Source organism: Helianthus annuus, chromosome 14, assembly GCF_002127325.2.
Source record: "Helianthus annuus cultivar XRQ/B chromosome 14, HanXRQr2.0-SUNRISE, whole genome shotgun sequence".
NCBI classification, from domain to species: domain Eukaryota; kingdom Viridiplantae; phylum Streptophyta; class Magnoliopsida; order Asterales; family Asteraceae; genus Helianthus; species Helianthus annuus.
This window is the reverse complement of record NC_035446.2, coordinates 171,152,123-171,169,666: the sequence shown is the minus strand read 5'-3', so window position 1 is coordinate 171,169,666 and position 17,544 is coordinate 171,152,123. Positions and strand designations below refer to the sequence as shown.

The window sequence follows — 17,544 nt, the reverse complement described above, 5'->3', positions numbered from 1 at the left end:
TTATTAGTAGTCATAAATTGGTGATATTTTTTAATGAATAACTCTTATTAGTAGTCGTAAATTGGTGATATTTTTTAATGAAAATGGTTTAAAGAAAGAGAATGTAGCTTAAAATGTGATATGTAAGACACCCAACAAACTTGCTACACCAATGATATTGATTCAAATACATAGTGAGTAAACTCTAGATTCCACACCAAAAAAATTTTCCGCAAAATTGGGAAGTACACAAGTATATGAAACAAACTACATAATAGTGTAACGTTACAAGGAAAAACATAAGCTTTTTGGAAGTAAAGGGGCACGGCTATGTAAATTAAACATATAGTCGTGTGATGTTCTATATAAAGCTATTATTGACATGAAAAATAGGGGAGGGTTATGTGAATGACATACTCACATAACCTTGCCACTCAAATCTGATTTATAAATGGGCCAAGATTGATGTATAAAAGCTCATCTTTAGTTAGAAAGGTTTTGATCCAATATACAATCCAACTTTATGAAAATGCTTTCAAACTTGGGTTTGTGAGTATGTTAGTCCACGCATCAAAATGTTGTTTCTAGTTAAAGACCCACGGCACCCCAACTACCTACCTGTGGGCCACCAAAAAAAGTCTATTAGGGTGGTGATTATGTCGAGTTTATTCTTAGGGTGGTGATGCGTGGTTGAAAACCGGTGTTTAATCATATTTAAAGTTTATGTTTTACATGAATTTGAGTTTCGAATAGTCTACTTAGATTGGAATTGTGTTTTGCAGGTCTAACGGAGTTTAAGGAGCTATTCGGGAGCTTTGCGGAGCATCCGGAAGCAATCGGGACCAAACGAGTGCGTGAAACCAAGAAAACGGAGTTACTTATATCATAAGAAATGGTTACGAGAGGAAAAAAAAAGAAAGTATTACTGTTAATCTGTAAATCTATGGGAACGCTGTTCACCCTTGTTAAGTTTTTTAATATTTTTTGAAAGCTGTTGTGATTAGAGCCGGAAGAAAATGTAATGATAAATGTATAAAAAATTATTTAATTGAAAAAGATGGAAAAAGTAGTGATTTTAGAGCATTCACAATCGTTTATCTACTCTATCTTTATAATTAGAGTTAATTACACAAATGGGTCCTGTGGTTTACACCTAATTTCGCCTTTGGGTACTAACTTTATTTTTTAACAGATTTAGGTTCTATGGTTTCAATTTTGTAACACCTTTGGGTACTAACACCAAAATTAATTAATTAATGACTAAAATACCCTTGCATTTTTTTAAGTTTATCAATGTAACACATTTGGGTACTAACACCTAATTTTATTTAAGTTTAAATCAATTTTACAAAATCTATTTATGTTTTTTATTTTCATCTTTTTATTATATCTCTTAATTAACATAAAGTCTATTTATTTTTTTATTTTCATATTTTTATTAAATTTCTTATTTAACATAAAATCTATTTGTTAAACCAGTATTTTTTAAAATAGATTTTTTAAATAAAATCTACTAGCTATATAGTTTTATGTAAATAAAATTTCTTACTAGTTTTAAATAATGTAAACCTTACTCGTTTTCAATTTTGGATATATATGATTGATAATAATAATAATAATAATAATAATAATAATAATAATAATAAATATCTTTCATGTAAAAAAAAATTAAGCCATTTTTAACTTGTTTTTTTTGTTCATTTACATTTTACTATTTTAGAAAGATATTTGATTTACATAAAATCTACTAGTTCCACCAGTAAAATCTACTAGCAATATAGTTTTATGTAAATTAAATATCTTTTTTTACAAAAAAACGAGTTGAAAAACGCTTAAATTTTTTTAGTTTTATCTAAAATACCTAGCTATATAGTTTTATCTAAAATACCTAGCTATATAGTTGTATGTAAATTAAATATCTTTCTAAAATAGTAAAATGCAAATGAAAAAAAAAAAACCGAGTTAAAAATAGGCTTAAATTTTTTTACATGAAAGATATTTATTATTATCAATCATTTCAATCCAAAATTGAAAACGAGTAAGGTTTACATTATTTAAAATGAGTAAGAAATTTAATTTACATAAAACTATATAGCTAGTAGATTTTATTTAAAATATCTATTTAAAAAAATACTGGTGTAACAAATAGATTTTATGTTAAATAAGAAATTTAATAAAAAAATAAAAATAAAAAAAATAAATACAATTTATGTTAATTAAGAGATATAATAAAAAGATGAAAATAAAAAAAATAGATTTTGTAAAATTGATTTAAACTTAAATAAAATTAGGTGTTAGTACCCAAATATGTTACATTAATAAACATAAAAAAATGCAAGGGTATTTTAGTCATTAGTTAACTAATTTTGGTGTTAGTACCCAAAGGTGTTACAAAATTGAAACCATAGAACCTAAACTTGTTAAAAAATAAAGTTAGTACCCAAAGACGAAATTAGGTATAAACCATAGGACTCATTTGTGTAATTAACTCTTATAATTAAAAAAAATTCACTACTTTTTCTTTTTCATCTTCAATTAAATAGTGTTTTTTTTATATTTTTGTCATCATCGTTTCTTTTTCTCTTCAACTCACAACCAATTTAAAAAAATATTAAAGAATTATAGAGGGTTAAAAGTGTCGCTCCAAATTCACTAATAAACAATAGCAATTTTCTCTCTCCTCCACTCACAAACACTCTATAAAATATAAAGAATATACTCATATAAATAAGGAGAATCGATTGTGAACGATCTTAGTGTAATTATAAGAATGAGGATAGGGAAGTCAATGTGAATGTTCTTATGGATTTAGAGTTGGGGGTTTTCTCTTAAAGCAATTTCTCTATCCATTGAAATAGTGGTAAGGGTTGCTTTATTGCTTACATACTATCATCTTCAGGTCCTATCAATAGTTTGGCTATAAATGACACTAAGGTGGTGTTTGTTTTTTCAGATGCAAAAGGTCTACAATCTGCGAACCACATCTGCAAATGTCTGTACGAGAAGAGGTGGACCAAATGTCTGCGGAGTGTAATAAAAAGAGTGTTTGATTATCTCACCTCTTCACGCACATCTGCAAACTTTTTTCCCTTTTCTTCTCCCAAACCTCTTTCTCTTGAACATTCTGCAAACCACCCACTCAAACCACCATTATTGAAGAAAACTTGATTGATCCATCAGAGATCTCATCTCAGACCTCGATGGGCTGATCTCTCTATCTTACTCCTCAATTCAACTCATTGCCCTAATTTCCAATTCACACCAACACCTCCAAATTCATCACGATCTCATCAATTCACAACTAACAGATCCACTTTTCAACACAATCGAACATGGCCAGAGGTTTTGTTACTCGAGCATTTGTTGTTCGATCTATTGTTTACTTTTTGTATTCTCAGATCTTAAATTGGATACTAGTGTGTTTGTAATTCGTGATAACTTTCTAATTTCTACTAGTTGATTGGATGTCATGATTTGTTGTATTACTAATTTCTGCATTGGTTCCGTGATTAAAGGATTTGTGTTGAATTTTTTGTATGGATCAATCAAGTTTTGCTATGAGGGGAGTGTTTGATTTCGACGGAGCTGATAACGTTCATCGGAAACCGGTGGAGGAGGAGGTCGTGACCGGCGGCGTGGAGGTGGGGGAGGTGTCACGTTTTGAGATTAGGAGGATAGGGTGGAGAGAAGGTTGGAAGAGGTTGGAAGACATTGGATCATGTCTGCGTGGGGAAGAGAACGCGCAGAGGTTGTTTGAAAACATTTTTTAATGAAATGTCTTCTAAAAAACGGTTTGCAGAGCTAAATGTCTGCGCGTGATCTGCACGGCGCAAACATAAGAGGTCAGAAGAGTTTTTTTCTGAAAAAACAAACACCCCCTAGGTATGGTTGTTATTGTTGTATCCGTAGATAATAAAATAGACGACGAAACGAATAAAATAACATTGTCCTTTAGTTTTGCTGTCCACAAAGAAAAAAGAAAAAAAAAAAAAAAAAGAGAATCTATCTTTTTGTATCTCTTAATTTAAATTACAGAAAATTGATCAATAAGACATGTGAAACTTAGGATATAAATGTATTAACTATTCAAGGAACGAGTGAGAAACGGGTGGAATTGCCCTGTAATCGTTTGTCAACGTGTGCTTAAAAATATTAGTCACACTTATTGCACACTACCAATGAGTCACTGAAATTGCCCAATAATTCATCTAGCTCCTCATACTTCATAAAGCTTTACATTTCCCCCATTAATATGCTACTGAAGCATTTCGGATTGAGTTTTGAAAAAATGGTGGTACTATACACTACAATTACTTTAATATAATTGTTTACCATATAATAATTATCAAATTTTGTTAAAAGTAAATAATTTTGATTGGTGTATATGTTCAAATCTTATTGGTCCACTTTCTTTTTTTTACTTTTTAAATTTCAAATTCACCTCTTGCACTATTGATAATATACGTCTTTAACCCAATAATTTTATTTTCTCTTATAACTTTCGTTCGTTAGTTTCTTTTACAAAATTAAACTAAATACGCGATTTAATTTTCTTTTGAGAAATGATCGAGCCAGTACCCATCAAAAAAACATTAGTACCGGTATTGGTACTATTGGAAGCATTATTGGTATTCGTTTACTATGGTTTTTAACCGATTTAAAACACGTGTCGACATCCTTTTGAACTTATGTCGACTTTATTTCTTAAGTTTCCTCTTTAGGTTGCTATATCGAGTGTTGGTACCATGTCGATACCGTAATAAAAGAAACCAATATCGACTGGATTCTCACCACTAACTTACAACTGCGTCTACATTTTCGTTTAAAATTTATTAAAAATTGGGTTGCCCCGTTGCGGAGCACGGGTGTAACCCACTAGTTTTATCATAGCGGAATTAAACCAATGCCAAACAATGGATTAAACTTCAGAGGTTACATAATAAAGGGGTTTATCTGCACTACTATAGATATAGATGGTCAAAGATTGAATTATTTGAAATTTTGTCTATTGCGCAAAATATTAAAATATCATCCGCGACATAGCCACGCACCACAATGTTGTTTCCAGTTAAAGACCAATGGCACCCCAACCACCTCTGGGCCATCAAATCAAATCTATTGGTCTATAACTACCCACAAATGCATCCAAATCTTGCATGGCTAACCGTCGACGTCGCAGCTCCTCCGCCTCCACTACTAACAACCCTCCTCCTGTTCCTACGGCTGGAAGCTCCAATGGCCCGCACCCTATCTATCACGGTATCAGATGCAGGTCTGGAAAATGGGTTTCCGAGATTCGAGAACCAAACAAGTCCACCCGCATTTGGCTGGGGACATACCCGACCCCAGAAATGGCTGCCGCGGCTTACGACGTAGCTGCATTGGCTCTCAAAGGAGCATATGCGGTACTAAACTTTTCCGACTCGATTCTGCCTAGCACTCTCCCTGAGCATCCCACGGCTGATGACATCCGCGCCGCAGCTGCAAGCGCTGCCGCTGCTCGACATCCTGATAGGGACACTGGCGTTGGAAGCAGCAGTCAACGTGGAGAATATATGGACGATGAGGCGGTATTTGGAATGCCGAATATGTTATCGGACATGGCGGAGGGAATGCTGATAAGCCCACCGAGAATCAACTCTATGCCGCCGGACGACGGAGATAGCTTGGGTGGTGGGAATCTATGGGACTATTGAAGAGTGAAGACAAAGTTGTATCAGCCGGTAAGCTCTGAATATTTGTGCAAAAGTATTATTACAAGTGTGGTTTTTTTTTTTTTTTTTTTTTTTTTTTTTTTTTTTTTTTTTTTTTTTGTATCAAAGGAATGTTGTAGTGTATGTTTTATGAGTGTACTGATTTGTGTAATAAGTTTGCATATCCTACATCCTGCATGTGGTTGATGTGTAATATATATATGAATTAAAAGACCGGTTGATCGATATTTAGTTACTAGTTGTTAATTCCTAGTTTGTGGTTTTGAAATTAAGTTATTTAATTTGGTAACATTTTATGCACAAAGGTTATGTGCATACAAGAATAAGCTTTTATTAAAACAAATATGAAACACTTATTTGGTTAAAATTTAAAAGTAATTTTACTTTTAATGAATGAGTTTGATATTAACTACATAAGGGTTTACGTAGAAGAAGATGTTAAGCGTTGATCGATAAAATGTTGAACAATAGGTTACGTTGTTTTACACATTGTTTTTCTAATACACTCATATAGAGTGATTCTCTATTGTCAAAAGATTTGCTTCTTGTTGAAATCAATCCAATAAACAATTGACCTAAAATCACTTAAAGTCAGTTTAATTGTTTATTCTTAGAAGCTCTCTTGATTGGATTGATTAAATGCTAGAAGACCCAAATGTTATAACTTAAAGTCTTACAAGCTCTTGTAGTTTTTTTGTGTACATATAATGATATAAGTATATATTAAATAAGAGGGTTATTGGATTTTAATAATTCTAAATTTCACCTGTTGGCCGATGGTAATTCCAACTTTAAAAATTCTTTCCAACAATCCCAACATGTAAAAGTTTGACCCCCGTTGATCCTTTTCAAACATATAAGAATTTAGCCTCCTCAATAGGTTCAAGTGCACCTCCAGACTCCTTAATTGATTTAAGTGCACCTATGTTAGAAAAGGATTAATGGGGGACAAATTCTTACAAGTTGGGTCGTTGGAGGGATTTTTAAAGTTTGGATTATTATCGGCTAACATGTGAAACTTAGGATTAAAATCCAATAACCCTAAATAAAACAGGATCGTCACTGAGGTTCCTAAAAAATCTTCGAACTCCGTACGAGTAGTGAAAATCGGTCCCTAAAAAATATATTTTTAAATAATACACACACACACACACACACACATATATATATATATATATATATATATATATATATAGGATAAGGATCATGTGAGAAGTAGTAGCTATTTGGGAAACTTGAGAAGCATTCTGGACCACACATTTTCCCTAAGCAAAAAAATGCAAAAAAAATGTAAAAAAAATGCAAAATTTTTTTTGGAAACATCGCAGCTTTTTCTTTAAGGTTTTAATTTTTTATTTTAAAAAAAATGGGATTTATACACATGTGTATATTGTTAATCTTTTAACTATACATATATGTATATTGTCAATTATACATATATGTATATACATGTTTAAAATTGAAAAATAAGTGTTATTTAAGGTTTAACATTAGCATTTAGGGTTTAGCATTAGGGTTTATGATTTAGCTTTATGGTTTAGGGTTTAGTAATAGTATTTAGGGTTTAGTATTAGGGTTTAGCTTATGGGTTTAGCATTAGGGTTTAGCTTTAACTTATGGGTTTAGCTTTATCTTTAGGGTTTGCATTAGGGTTTAGCTTTAGGGTTTAGTTTTAGCTTTAGGGTTTAGCATTAGGGTTTAGCTTTAGGGTTTAGAATTAGGGTTTAGCTTTAGAGTTTAGCATTAGGGTTTACAATTAGGGTTTAGCTTTAGGGTTTAGGGCTTACGGTTTAGCATTAAGGTTTAGCTTTAGTGTTTATGGTATAAGGTTTAGGATTTATAACACATATTTTTTCAATTTTAAACATGTATATACATATATGTATAATGGGCAATATACATATATGTATAGTTAAAAGATTAACAATATACACATGTGTATAAATCTCAAAAAAAAAATAAATAAAAGTTTAATCCTTAAAGAAAAAGCTGCGATTTTTCTAAAAAAAAAAAATTGCATTTTTTTCACCTTTTTTTGCATTTTTTGCTTACGGAAAATGTGTGGTCCAGATTGCTTCACAAGTTTCTCAAATAGGGTGGACTTCTCTTAGGATCCCTACCCTATATATATATATATATATATATATATATATATATATATATATATATATATATATATATATATATATATATATATATATATATATATATATATATATATATATAGTGTAAGGTTCATGCGAGAACCACCTTTATTGCGAGAACCGCGAGAACCAATGTGAACACAACCTAAAATAGCTAAAAAAAACCCTAAAAAAACCTAATCCCCACCCCCCAAAAACCTAACCCCCCCACCCCCCCCCCCAAAAAAAAAAAAACCCTAAACCCCCCCACCCCCCAGCTAAAATGCTAAAAACTAAACCCCCAAAAAACCTAAAAAAATCTAAAAAAATCTAATTTTTTTTTATTTTTTATGTTAAAATCGCTACTTTTAGTAGCCAAAAAAAATTAAATTTTTTTTTTGTTACTTAAAGTAGCGATTTTTATAAAAAAAAAATTGTGTGTTTTTTAGCTATTTTTAGGCATTTTTTGTTGTGTTCACATTGGTTCTCGCGGTTCTCGCAATAAAGGGTGGCTCCTAACGGATCTTTGTCCTATATATATATATATATATATATATATATGTAGGGTTAGGTTAACGTACAAATGCCCTTTTCGTACATTACGTACGCTATCATCTCAGCCGTCAGATCTTCATCCCGCATTGAAATTGCATTTTGGTTTTTTAACATGCGATTTCATCAAAATTATCACATGCGAAACTGTTACAAAAAACAACATGCGATTTCATACATGCTATTTTATAACATGCGATTTCACTATATCGTACATAATGAACGTTAAGGGATATTATATTTTATACTTTTCCTATATATATATATATAAAGCTTAAAATGTATTAAAAGGGCTCTAAATATATAATAAAAAATAAAATATATAGATAAAAATCATTTTTAAATTTCGAGCCCTCTGGAGGTTTGGGCCTCGGACAATCGCCCGGTCTGCCCGGCCCATTAAGCTGGCCCTGAATAAAAATAAAATGCGTATTTTGAATTCAAATTTCAAATTGAATCAAATTAAAAATTACAAATCCGTATTCAATGCGAAGTTCAATTACTGAATTTGAATCAAGTATGAGTCAAATTTCGAGTTTCGAGGTCGGTTCGAATACTGAATACCCCTAATCACAACCTGGGGTTCTTCTTTTGTCTTTGATCAATGCCGAGAAAACCTAAATCACTGTAAAAAAACAACTAAATCATTTTTTACGTCATCTAAATCACAAATTCACCCTTTTGCAAAGGCAATTCTAAGAATGGGATGAATCCGGAGATTTGGAATATTGGAAGATCTTTATAATTAATAATTTGATTCCGTGTTCCCTTCTACACAATTTCAAAATCCATTGCAATGAATATATGTATCGACCATGAAAAGCGACATTAAATTCACGTTAATGTTATGCTAGAAGAACATTATATTTATCATGGAAGAACATTAAAACGATCATTAATTATGTGATTAATTGTAGGGGTCTAAAATCGTAGTAATTACATATACGTTAACTTAATTTAATTTTTAGCTTGGATAAAAATATGTGTCCGCATTTGAGGGCTTTGAAACCAAGCTAGATGGGGACAGGTTAAGAGTTATTGGCGACAACGAAAGGCTGACCGGCGAAGAAGGACTAGAGATGGTGACAAGAGGAGGAGGCGGTGTGCGGTTTAGAGGATTGAAGAGGGGGTTTAGCTAGTGTTAATAAATTTAGTCACTTGTTTTCGTGTTTAATAATAAGGGTATTTTGAATATTTTATATTTTTTATCTGAAAAATTAATGATAAGTGGTATAATTAAAGGATAAATGTGTTATGTTTGAATGAACACTAATGACTAAATACATTAATATCCAAAAAGTTGAGACCAATGCCATAAACTGACATTAGGATGTGCAACTACCATTTGTGTCATTATAAGCTAGAAAGCTGTATATAAATGGGGTGGTGGTCCATTGTCAAAAACAAAGCCTTTAAAACATCTAGGTTGGGAAGGGGAAGGTCTTGGGTTAAGTTCCACAGACAACAGGGGATTAAAGAAATTAGCCGTTAAAAAAAGTTCACTTAAAAATTTAAGGGATATTATATAAAAAAATATTTTATAAATATTCAACTTTTTTTTTTAATCTGACTCAGTTATATATTAAAATTATTTATGTCCCACATGTATTTATTCAGTTTCACTTATATCAAAACATAACACAACATATTTTGGATTCTCTCTATCATTTGAATAAACAAAATTACTATTAACTTGATATATATTTATAAAATCAAAAGTTGCCTATTCATAAAAAGTTAATAAAACTATTCAACACAAATTGATTAAACTTGATATCAATATAATTAAATGCATACTTAATTAATTTACATAATAGTTTTAATAGTTGATAATATTAAAGTAGAAACGTGAATAGTTAGCCATTCTCAGTCAAACTATGACATCTCATACCTGACTAAGAAACCATTATACCACTTAAATGCCCGGTTTTTATTCCAACAAACACTTGTCTCACATGTTTTAAGACCCATTTATAATCCTCTTATACATACGAAAAAATCACTTTGCAACATCCATCAATTCAAGAACATATAAAAGATGGCAAGGGCTAGGGTGAAACTTGCTAGGATTCTTAATGAAAGCAAGAGAAGGGCTACCCTGAAGAAGAGGAGATTAGCTTTGATCAAGAGTCTACAAGCCCTATGTGTGTTGTGTAAAGTGAAAGCGTGTATGATCGTTTGTGATGGTTTAAACGATCAAAGCACAGACAACGTAATGGTGTGGCCATCTAGAAAAGAGGTTAAAACAATGGTTGCAAATTTTAATAGTGTGCCCGAGCAAAAACAAAACAAGAAGAATGTTACTCATGAAAAGTTCCTTGAGAATATGCTTGTGAATGAGAAAAGCAAGCTACAAGCATTAAAGAAGAAAAATGATCAAATGGAGATTGAAGAAATCTTGCACAAACTTCATAGTGCTCCTACTTCCATCGATCTACAGAGTGGGAAATTGAGTCAAGCATATTTCTATATAGAAGAGTTGATCAAGATGATTGAGGAAAAAGAAAGTTCATCTTAAAATGCAAGAGATGTCAATGTTATTTATTGGTTTAGTTTTTTCGTCATAATATTGTATTCTTTAGATGTATCGACTTAGTCGAAAGAGGGGTATAACATTATATGGACTATCAAATCATTTGAATGCATATTTGATGTATTTTTTCTAGAAAATTTAGAAATTAATGTTAAAAATATAAATAAATAACTTTTTTTGAACATCAAATTTCTTTTATTCCCTGCTATGTGTGGAACTTGAACCCAAGACTTCTTCCTCTCAAAGTGTTTAAAGACTTTGTCTTTGCCAATGAACCAACACCTCATTAGTAACAAACAAATAAACAAACAAACAACTACCATCTATATGATGAACCCTAAAAACCTCTCTATATTAATTTACTTTTGTTAGCTTACATAAATAATTATCTACAACTGAATTTTTTAAATAAATGTTTTACTTTTAAAATATTGTTAAAACTAATTTTGGTAAGAGAATACTAAACTTTGTATAATACTAAAGCTTATATATATAGGGTAGGGTTCCAGCGTGAACCTAATCCCATGCGTGAACTGCGTGAATTAATCTGGACCATTGATTTCCTTTTTAGTTGTTAAGGGTATGATTGTAATTATATAAAAAATTAGATTTAAATCATTATTTTAATAATTGAATTAAGTTACATCTTTCTGTAACACCTCGAATTTTTGTCCAATAATGTGTTAACACGTGTCATTTGATTACACGTGGCATCTATAATAAATAAATGACTAATTTTGACAAACCTTGAAAGTATATAAATTCGAGGGTTATAAATGTCAACAAGGGTAAATATACTGTATAGTAACCCTAAATAAATGCTTGTACCTTCAAACGAATAAATCATAAATCATACGGAAGCGAAACGCGGAAGAAAGTGAGAGATTACGAGCTACAGGGGTTAACTGTGTCAACATGTTTAAATTATACCTCTGAGTGACCCTTTAATGTTCCCAAAGCTTCGTAACAGTATTATACGCTCACTAGAATATACTGTATAAATTCCGCAAAGTTCCGTTTTAAAACGAAAGAGTTATACTCGAATTCGTATGAGAAGGGTTAAAAGCGTCAATAATGAAAGTTAAGACTTTCTGAATAATTAATAAACTAATCAGGGACTTAACAACGCGGGTAAATAAGACGAGGCCCCTATCGGTAAATAACCGAGGGCCAAACCGCAAAGTTACCCTTTCAAACCCGAAAGGTCAGGTAAATCATTACGAAAGATTTCGTTATTAATTACCAGGATTTCGCAATCATGACAAAAGATTTAAAATTTCTGAAATCTTAACCTCTCGCGACCCGCGTGAAGGTTATGGTTAAGTTGAGGCGGGCCGCGAGCCTCCTGTATTACGCGTCTGATATTCAAATCCTAGGCGACCCGCATTAAAATGGCATGGAACTCCCATGCGGGCCGCGTGGGACGCCCAGATGCAGAAACATTGTAACTACTTGACCTTTGGACCCTTTGAACGACCAACAACCAATTAATGGGGCATGGGCACTCTATGCTCGACCCATAACACTTAGGGGACATCTGCCCATCATCCACACTCAGTGTAGCATGAGTTGTAATGATCTTGGAGCCTAAGTTTCACTATAAATAGCCACATTGGCTCATAACAATTCACACAACACAAATCAACTTCTCTGGTCATTCTAAAGAAGCTCCAAGCATCTTTCTCTGCTCTATAAGCAAGAACACACTTCTGTAAGTCGTTCATACTCATTTGGTCCTGCATTTCCATAGTTTTAGCTTAGAAGCTCAACCGTCGTAACTAACGGTTGTCATTAGCATAACTTGCAAATGGTTCAGTCTTATGACGAATCAAAAGTAGTTTTGAGAAGGTAATTATGTGGGTAATAAACCTCTAAAAAGGTTCCCCCTGATCACCACTCTAACTATGTCAAATATCGAGTCAAACGTGCGGTTAAAAAGTCAACAAAAAGCTATTTTAGCGATTTATGCATAATCTGTAATGTATATGTTATGAAACCTGTTTTGACACTTATAAAACATGATATTAAGTATATAAACTTGTTTGCGCTCGTTTGAATCGATCATTTGCTATATTGACCCGGTTCGGAGCCGAATGTCGCAAAAGTTTGACTTTTGCTTTGACTTCAGTTCTGACCCGTTTTAGTGAGGTATAGATTTACCTTAGGACTCTCTTAGGACCAGGTCACATGTTGGTATAAACCTCTGTGGTCGGTTCATGAGTTATCCGAGTCTTTTGCGCAATTCCGTCATTCGCCTAAAAGTTGACCGTAACGGTCTTTTAAAATTAAAACGAGTATTTCGGACACGTGAACGGACCAGAACCTTGCTTATTAAATTATAAGCATGTCCTTAAAGTTTCACGTCAATCCGAGGTCTAGAATGAGAGTTATGCTATTTAGCGCGATTTAAATAAACTTTTGTAATAAACGGCGCAATTAGCATAACACCTATCTAAACCAAGATTTCGTCACCAAAACTTTTACCCACTGTATTAAAATAATATTTTGGGAATTTTAAAGATTTTTAATAATTTTTACCTTGCTCATAACCTGCGGTTATGGCTACGGTTCGGTTAATACCGAATATGCCCTTTTCGGCCAAAACATGAGTTCTACAAGGTCTTTTGACCCGATTCCAGTTGCTACTGGTTTTAAATAATAAATAAAGTATTTTAAGCTTTATAAACTGTTCGGGAAACTCAGATTTCCTGTAGAACTCGAAAAGCATTTTTAAAAGTCTTTAAAATGACCGAAAAGCCCCTACGGGGCATAATATTAACTTAAACTCGTTACGGGCGTCACGGAAGGTATCCTACTGATACCACAACCCAATTAAGGCATGTTGACTTAGGAAATAAGCGTACGACTCTCATAGTTAACCGTTTCGCCTATTGCGCGCACGGTTCGGCTTATGAAACTAGTTTTCATAAATTAGCCGATACGGGTCAAATTATATTATTTGAACCCCAAAATCCAGAGTGTGAATCATTAACCCATATAAAACAAGTCTCTGAACTTGTTGGGTCAGAATCACACTCCATTCTCGGTTTTCGCCTTTCCGCGCGATTAAACCATATCTATATATATATCGGAACCAACCGGTCTAGGCTACGGCCATTATAACGACTCGTTAGGATTCTAAGAGGTTAATTAAAACCTTCGTTCCAGATTAGGAGCCCCAGTAAAAGCTATCGGTGATTTAATCCAATTAAGGAAATATACTTGCAAAGGTAAATACTTTAACTTATTTCCCCTATATGGGCTTGGGTTACGGTATATTAATACCGCTTGATTGAGCATTATATTCTTCCATCGCTTAGGTGGTTAATTAAATAATATGATCGGCTCATTTAAACAGTTTTGTTGCTTATAAGCCTTTGGGGGGTTTAATGACCGTTGTCCCGGATATCCTTGGCATCATTTTACGAAATGGCCACGACCATCGACATCCCGGTGTAGGCGTACACCCGGTATAAAGTGTCGACATTAAATTAAAAGACGTAGCCGTTGGTTTTTATACTACGGTTTTACGCAAACGTGGTGTGTCTATAAATCTTTAACCCGGCACGACCCGGGCTACTGAACGCATAAAAGAACATGTAAAACGTTCACAAGATTTTATTATAATTTTCCCAAGTTATAAAAGAGTTTGTGCCTTGTGCATTCAAATCAATTTTAATAAACATTTTCAAATGTGTCAGTTGAATGTATTTACCAGTGTAAACTGACGTATTTTCCCCAAAAAGATTAAGTGCAGGTACCTAAACGTAAATTGGCTGGTATTAGCTCCCTAGCGTCGTGATAAGTCTCGCAAGCTTGATTGCAGTATCTGATGGAACAATACTTTATATTTATTTTGATCCGCTGTGGATACATTCGACTTCTGTAATACATTTGATATTACAATCAGAGGTTGAAATATATTTATTTATCTTTAAGCTTCCGCTGTGCATTATATAATTGTGTGGTTTGACTATATTGTTGCCAACATCGTCACGGTAATCCCCCACCGGGCCCACCGGTGAGACACGTGGAAATCGGGGTGTGACAGGTTGGTATCAGAGCCAACGTTGAGTGAATTAAACACTATCCTAACGTGTTTAATCTCAATGACACAATTGCACATACTTGAGTCTAGACTATAACTTAGGACAAATTCGGATTTATACTTCCTTTTTGTCTTTATTTTTCATTATAAATTTTTAATGAGTTTTGTTTTTAATATATAAGAAATCAATCAAAACCATTCCTTTTACATTGATCTGCCTAAATAAAGAATGTTAAAAGGTGAAACCTAGCTTGGTGTCTTTTAAGATTCAGTCAAGATGGTACGACCTAATTAAAAAGATTCTGATTCCCTGTTAACCTCTGTACGCATGTTAACAAACATGGCAGATGTGATTCGTTAAAAATCACACACGTCATTCTTATACGATAATCCTTTAAGGATTTCAAAACCCAACTAAATGATTTATAAATCATGGGTTAAATCATCAATGAAGATGATTATTTATAAGCATCCATTTGTGATGTAACATCCATTAGAGATGTAGTGCCTACGGGCCAATATTATTAAAACATCCATTAGAGATGTAGTGCCTACGGGCCAATATTATTAAAACATCCATTAGAGATGTAGTGCCTACGGACCAACCATATTAAAACATCCATTAGTGATGTGGTGCCTACGGGCCAATATTATTAAAACATCCATTAGTGATGTAGTGCCTACGGGCCAACCATATTAAAACATCCACTAGTGATGTAATGCCTACGGGCCATTATTATCAAAACATCCATTAGTGATGTAGTGCCTACGGGCCAATATTATTAAACATCCATTAGTGATGTAGTGCCTCCGGGCCAAACTTATTAAACATCCATTAGTGATGTAGTGCCTACGGGCCAAACTTATTAAACATCCATTAGCGATGTGGTTCCTACGGGCCAAACTTATTAAACATCCATTAGTGATGCGATGCCTACGGGCCATATTTATCGTCGAATCAGACAAAAGGGCAGTTGTAACACCTCGAATTTTTGTGTCCAATGATGTGTTAACACGTGTCATTTGTTTACACGTGGCATCTATAATAAATAAAGGACTAATTTTGATAAACCTTGAAAGTATATAAATTCGAGGGTTATAAAATGTCAACAAGGGTAAATATACTGTATAGTATCCCTAAATAATGCTTAAACCTTCAAACGAATAAATTATAGATCGTACAAAAACAAAACGCGAAAGAAAGTGAGAGATTACAAACTACAGGGGTTAACTGTGTCAACATGTTTAATAATACCTCTGAGTGACCCTTTAACGTTCCAAAGACTTTGTAACGGTATTAGACACTCACTAAAATAATATATATGAATTTCGCGAAGTTTCGATATGAAACGAGAAAGTTACGATCGAATTCGTAGAAGAAGGGTTAAAAGCGTCAACAGTGAAAGTTAAGGCTTTCCAATATAATTAATAAATAAACCGGGGACTTAATAGCGCGGGTGAATAACACGAGGCCCCTACCGGTAAATAACCGAGGGCCAAACCGCAAAGTTACCCCTTCAAATCCGAAAGGTCAGGTAAATCATTACGAAAGATTTCGTTATTAATGGCCAGATTCTGTAATCATAACAAAAGATTTAAAGTTTCTGAAATTATAACCTCTCGCGACCCGCGTGAAGGTTAGGGGTAAGTTGAGGCGGGCCGCGAGCCACCTCAATTACGCATCTGATTTATCAAACTCAGGCGACCCGCATTATAGTGCATGGGAACTCCCATGCGGGCCGCGTAAAGTGCCCAGATGCAGAATGTTGATGTTTTCTTGACTTTTGGAGCCTTGAACGATCAATAACCAACAAATGGGGCATGGGCACCCTATGCTCAACCCATAACACTTAGGGGACACCTACCATCACCTCTGGTCTGATTGTAAGTGTTGTAATGATCATGTTTGCTTGGCATTGGCTATAAATAGCATGCCTTAAGCTCATAACAATTCACACAACTCAAACTCACATCCTTGATCATTCTAAGTGCTCTCAAGTCCTCATCTCTGCTCCATAAGCAAGAACACAACCTCTGTAAGTGATCTAACCCTTTGTGGTTCCACATTTCCTTAGTAAATGGCTAAGAACCAAACCGTCGTAACTACGGTTTGACTTTACAATAAATCAGTAATGGTTCAGTCTTATGACGAATCAAAAGTGGTTATGAGTTGGTATTTATGTGGGTAATAAACCTCTAAAATGGTTCCCCCTGATCACCACTCTAACTATGTCAAAAGTCGAGTCAAACGTGCGGTTAAAAAGTCAACAGAAAGCTATTTTGGCGATTTATGCATAATCTGTAATGTATATGTTATGGAACCTGTTTTGATAATCATAAATCATGATAATAAGTATATAAACTTGTTTGCGCTCGTTTGAATCGATCATTTGCTATATTGAACCGGTTCGGAGCCGAAAGTCGCAAAAGTTTGACTTTTGCTTTGACTTCAGTTCTGACCAGTTTTAGTGAGGTATAAATATACCTTAGGACTCTCTTAGGACCAGGTCACATGTTGGTATAAGCCTCTGTGGTCGGTTCATGAGTTATCCGAGTCTTTTACGTATTTCCGTCATTCGCCTAAAAGTTGACCGT

General features: G+C 33.5%; 2 protein-coding genes across 2 annotated transcripts; both read left to right on the top strand.

Annotated features, from left to right (window-relative positions):
• The first annotated feature begins 5,107 nt into the window (after positions 1 to 5,107).
• Positions 5,108 to 5,778, top strand: LOC110925235 (ethylene-responsive transcription factor ERF025). Its single transcript, XM_022169203.2, has one exon. The coding sequence runs from the start codon at positions 5,136 to 5,138 to the stop codon at positions 5,673 to 5,675; it is 540 nt and encodes a 179-aa protein (XP_022024895.1). The 5' UTR covers positions 5,108 to 5,135; the 3' UTR covers positions 5,676 to 5,778.
• A 4,628-nt stretch (positions 5,779 to 10,406) lies between these two features.
• Positions 10,407 to 10,886, top strand: LOC110898909 (agamous-like MADS-box protein AGL80). The gene has a single exon (XM_022145759.1). The coding sequence runs from the start codon at positions 10,407 to 10,409 to the stop codon at positions 10,884 to 10,886; it is 480 nt and encodes a 159-aa protein (XP_022001451.1).
• The last annotated feature ends 6,658 nt before the right edge of the window (positions 10,887 to 17,544 follow it).